This window comes from Trachymyrmex septentrionalis, unplaced genomic scaffold (assembly GCF_001594115.1).
Source record: "Trachymyrmex septentrionalis isolate Tsep2-gDNA-1 unplaced genomic scaffold, Tsep1.0 scaffold29, whole genome shotgun sequence".
Taxonomy (NCBI): domain Eukaryota; kingdom Metazoa; phylum Arthropoda; class Insecta; order Hymenoptera; family Formicidae; genus Trachymyrmex; species Trachymyrmex septentrionalis.
The window spans coordinates 42,533-48,305 of NW_017305451.1; the positions used below are offsets into that span (position 1 = coordinate 42,533).

The following is a 5,773-nucleotide window of genomic DNA, read 5'->3' on the forward strand; positions in this document are numbered from 1 at the left end:
ATTTTTTGTAACAAATATCTAGCCAATGTAGTCGTAAACATGCATGAACAATCGTTTCAGAAGTTAAAAAACGTTAGATAAATGTTAAAGAAAAAGAAATAATACATATACTCTTCTCTCTCGCAAGATTTTCATAAAAACATCTTATGATGTGATTCTCATTAACTTACATGTGGATATAAAATAAAATTTGCAATATAATCTACATTTGTAAGGGTTATTTAAAGTAATCTCATTTTAAGAAAAATTAGGACATTCTGATCTCAAAAATAATTTTTTTCAAAATTAACTTTTTTTTACACTTAAGTTAATTTAATCTTAACTTAACTTTTATTAAGTTAATTCTTTATTTTTTTAACTTTCAACTTAATTTTATTAGTCATTTTATAAGTCATTAAATTTAATTTAGTTTAAAAAAAAACATTAACTTACTCAATCCTAATATATATATATATATATATATATATATATACATACATACATACATATATATATATATGTGTGTATGAAGACAAAAGTATTTTTTTCATAAAACCAAATTATTAAGTCCATCTTTTTTAATCTGAATTGTTGCGTTCTTATTAGGTAATAGTGTCACATTATGAACACTTTCGTTTAGGAAGAATTAAAATTAAAAAATTGAATAGGTATTGCAGCAGTAATATTAATAAAATCCACTATTGAAGCTGTGGTAATTAATTAAAAGTGAATTAAATGCAAAGCGAGCAAGTGATAATATAGAAGTGACAAGATCGATTTTTCCATAGATGATAAAAAAAAAGGTATTGCATGCGTTACCATAAGTTAATGTGCTGTAACATATACTTCCTGTCTTGTAAATAATTCATATAGTATGAGCAAATTTGTCTTAATAGTTTCATCAGAATTGTATGCTGTAATTTTAATTTTGTGTGATTCTGTATATGAAGAAAACACATGGTATTCTTTTTCTAACAATTACAACACTGGCCGAGATTGTCATTTCATAACATGATCATCGGTTAATCGGTTCCAAAAACCAGAAGGTCAAATGTAATTAAAGCGATGCGTTTTAAAGCCGCCTATTCTGTGCCTCTTTGCAAATCACGATAAAATATACATGTATCTTTAAATTTGTTTAATTATGTGGCTGATATTAGCTTTATTATCTTTTACTATTATCTTTGATTGATTATTCGACTATTGATACTTTTAGCTGATGTTGTACAGACAAAACGCTCCTTAATCAAATACGAAATCTTATTTCGATACAAAACACCTAATAACGTCTTAATGATATAAATGCCTATATTTACATTTATACGCGCGATCGCGATAAGTAGGTATTCATAATATTTCTGCAGAATAATTAATATTAATATAATGCAACATTATTTCTTGAAAAGTCTGCTCCTAGATAAATGTAAATTCATTGACACTTGAATTTGCAGTGATTCGTTACATTTGATTCACAGTAGTCTACCAAAAGCCGCGTGTCGCCTCGACGAATCACGCATTCTTGTACGTAAAGATAAGATTGTAATTTGTTACCATAAGACAAACAGTGAATATAACGACTTTATGTGCAAAGGAATTTGGAATTTCACGTCACATATCATATACTAGTATAATTTACATATTAACACTGTTTTACTCACATAAAGTTAGCAATATACAATTCGTTCTCTTGTGGGGCTGGTTTATCGATCACTTTATCTCGCTTTCAAGACAGTTTGAGTAGAAGCTGCGGTAATTCACGCATTTTTGTTGTATTCGTAAAAGTATATATAGTTGGTTGTCATTGGCTTTGTTTATCGAATTGTGATAGTACAGGACACTAGAGCGATATACGGAACATATATGACGTGATGCCGATTTGGCATTATTTTTGCGATAACACTCAGGAAAGGTGAAACCATAAAGAGAGAGGAATGATGATAGTGCAATTCCGAGCAGAAAGATACCGACGAAAATAAAACGTACGAAAGATGTGATCTATGACACCTTGTTATTATATAATTTCTCCCATTTGTACACGGAAAGAACAATTTTGCTAAAGCATCTAAAAAGTTAATTGTAGATATAGAATATGTACATATATATATAGTAACGCATAAGTTGTTCTCGTGACAGACCAATTTACGAGTGTTATAGCAAAAATCTTATCTGACAAGAGCGTGTTCAATTTTGCATGAGACAAGCAAAGGAGAAAGATAAATTATAATAAATATGTCTTAACATACAAATGCGTTAATGACTGTATTTCTCGAGTGTTCTTTATGAATCGCGTAGGACCCTCGAGCAGGGATTTAGACTATTATAAATGTGCTAACCAGTGAAATATATACGATTTATATAAATTCTATGAATTAAAGTATTAAATAAATATTTCTCTGCTCTATCTGGCAGACCACTTGCAAGCAATTACAAAGAAATGCCGTAAAATTTTCCTAATGAATATGAAAGAATTATATTCACGTGTTATCGTGCGAGTGTGGGTATGGGAGATGACTTTTCTTATTGATTTGCGAAAAAATTGTACAAATTCTTTCCGGCGGAACCTATTTCGCCCCACCGAATAACACGACTGTCGCGACGATCATCGTCTTCTTCACACTTCTTTCATGCCGACTACATTTATGTAGGAAATCGATTTAATCAGTTAAAAGATTGTCGCGCTCCATTCTGCATGTGCAACTGAAGAAGAATAGCTAAAGAACATTTTTCTCAAGGTGCATGCACAACAGCGAAGAATAAGAATTATCGGTGTGGTGGTGATTCATTGGAAATTCAATTTACTGCGTTCCAAATCGCTATATATCTATCCAAATATTTCACGAGGGAAGAAATCATTTGACAATAATCAAAAATATTTTAATGAAACCTAAAAGTAAGTTATCGTCAAATTCTCTATTCCTAATATTTTTGCAAATTTCAAAACTTTCAAAAAATTCGAAAAATTTTAAACGTATCGGATCAAATATATCTATTGAAAAATATGAAAAATATAGAAAAACGTTTCTGCAAACAAAAGTTACATTGCTTGAAAGGGTGCAATAATGGTTTAAAAAAAAAACAATTTTATAAAGTTATATATAAGTTTTCGCCATTTTTTATAAAGAATTTGTAAGACTTTTTTTCACATAATATAATTCTAATTATTTTGGGTATCTAAGTACCAAAGTAAAGATATCGAAAAATAAAGAATAGTCGAAGATACAGATTCTGATTATAACTAATAGTTTACGGAATATATTTTATGCCTTATTTTAGAACATTTTTTATTATGAAATATGTAGAATATTTTATGAACTATTAATTTTTTATAATCATACCTGAATTTTTTTGCACAGAATAATGGAATGAATCAAATGTATAAAGAAAACATATAGTTGTTTATATAGAAGAAACATGTAGTTTTATGTTGTAAAACTCATAATCTTTTTAATTATAGCAACTACGTAAAAAAATACATAGTTGCTTATTAAAAGAATTATGCATTTTGTATACATAATATAATTCATCTAATTTTGCATATATGTATAAAAGTATTAAGATAGAGATATTGAAAACTCAGTAGTTTTCGAGTTGTTTTATACCTTATTCTGCCACATATGAATATAAAATATAAAATTAATTCTTTTTAAACTATTGTATATTAATTTTTTGATAATCGTATTTTAATATTTTTACGCATTGAATAATGAGATGAATTATTAATTTCTCTTACATTGATGATTAACAATTAATATTGATATCATGTTACTTTTAGTTTGCCGACTAGATAGAGTTCCATGTCGTCCGAATTTTTCACAAATAGTGCACTTTTTATTAGAAGGAAACTTGTGAAATAAAGGTTTTTTTATTTTAAGAAATAAAATTCTATTTATGGAGGTATGAAATAAAGTTATGATATTAATTGTTAATCATCAATGTAAAGAAATTAATGATTCATCTCATTATTCTATGCATAAAAGTATTAAAATACGATTATCAAAAAATTAATATATTTTATAAAGTATTAATTTAAAATAAAATAAAATTAAATAAATGGAAATTATTTGGCTCAGATATATCTTATTATCAATTAAAATATTACAGTTTATAATTTAATTGCAATTAATTATTAATTATTAAGATAAATCTCTCTAAAAGTTAATAATTTTAATGCATTAAGAAAGTTTGAAGAGCATTAGTTTCTCTTATCAATTAATTTCATTAATCAGTTATTAAAAATTTCTCAGAGTTCGATAATGTTTGTAAATATATTTTGGATAATTCTTGTGTGGATTCTCGTGTTTTGACTATATTTTGAACAGGATATTAGGACGAGTGCTGTCAATAAATCGTTAGTCAAGTTCGATCCGTCTCGCAGTATCAATGTGTTGTTCGACATTATTCGTTCCCGATTGCGCGTAATCTTTAACTTCAAGATAATCGCGATTAAGAGTAATACAAATTATCATGCAAATTGGAAGTACATCTAACAAACTGCATTAGTATTTTTATTCTAAACTTGTAAAGTTTCTTGAGAAGCAAACTTTTACGTAATTAGTATAAATCGCAAAACGGTTATCATAATTATTTTAACTTCTCTCGTAAATATATTTCCATGTATTAGGGAAGGCAATTTGTGTAACTGTTTGCAACAACTTCATCACATAGAAATTCAAATATATATCAACAAATTATCTTGTAATAATTTAGTGTAAAAAATATTGTGGTCTGACATATTCTATGAGAAATTTGTCTTGCCAGTTATTGTATAATAATACCTTTATATAAATTAATTTATTTTTATTAAATGTGACAGTGTATTTGTATTAAGTGAAAATAACGAACTTGTAATGTTATCGTTACGGTATCAAAAACTACATCCACAGAGATAGTTCTTATTTTGAGTATAACATTAACGTTTCATTAATGGCAGCATTCATTTGTCGTGGCAATATCGACTTTGTTCACAATAAACGTATGTACAACAAATCAGTCGATCATACGTGCATAACTAGTCGCAAATGTGTCTGAGTTTAACGATCGTTGGCAAGAAAAATGGTTTTTGGACGCTTTGTTAATCTATTTACTATGTATAGATCGTATAGATACAGACGCATGAGCCGTATATCAGGTGTCAATTTAGTTTTAATTATATAAATCTGAATCAATCATATCATCGAAGTTTATCATAACTAATTGCTGTTTCTGCTTCTAGGTGAAGAAATAAAATCTGAGGGTCCTGTAGACTTCGAACGAGCAATTATAGCAACAGGTGAGTAAATTATATAATGTTATGGGAAAGTTATCAAATGTATAACAATTAAGTAACTTTTTATTATATTTTCTTTTTAGCACTGATTTTTGTACATATATAAATATTAGAAACTGCAGCTTAATGCTTCAAATATCTATTAATATATGTTTAATCTTTCAATAATAAATTAATTTGATTGAGTCTTTAGCTTTTTACAATATGTTGCAAAAGATATGATTTAGGCAATCGATCGTTTATCTAAATTATTCCTGGTATAGATTTCGTAAATTGTACTGCCTTTAAAAATATCTAATATAATTAAAAATATAAGATTAATAAAGAGGATCATTAATTAATATTTAATAATTTATCGAAAAATGTCAAATGTTTAACAACTAATACATAATAAAGAGACAAGAACATCGATATAAAACTGACTCGAATTTATATTTTTGTAATTTTAACATATTTTTATTTATATTAGTTATTCACTATAATATAGTTTTAGTATTATCAATATTTTACATTAGTATCATTCAGTAT

The 5,773-nt window shown here is 27.0% G+C and overlaps 1 protein-coding gene across 1 annotated transcript in view; it reads left to right on the plus strand.

Moving 5' to 3' along the window:
- LOC108749354 (synaptic vesicle glycoprotein 2B-like) overlaps nucleotides 1-5,773 on the plus strand; it is an 18,719-nt gene that overhangs the window by 579 nt on the left and 12,367 nt on the right. Inside the window, 1 exon segment of the mRNA XM_018487972.1 lies at nucleotides 5,192-5,248. Coding sequence (XP_018343474.1) covers nucleotides 5,192-5,248 — 57 coding nt within the window.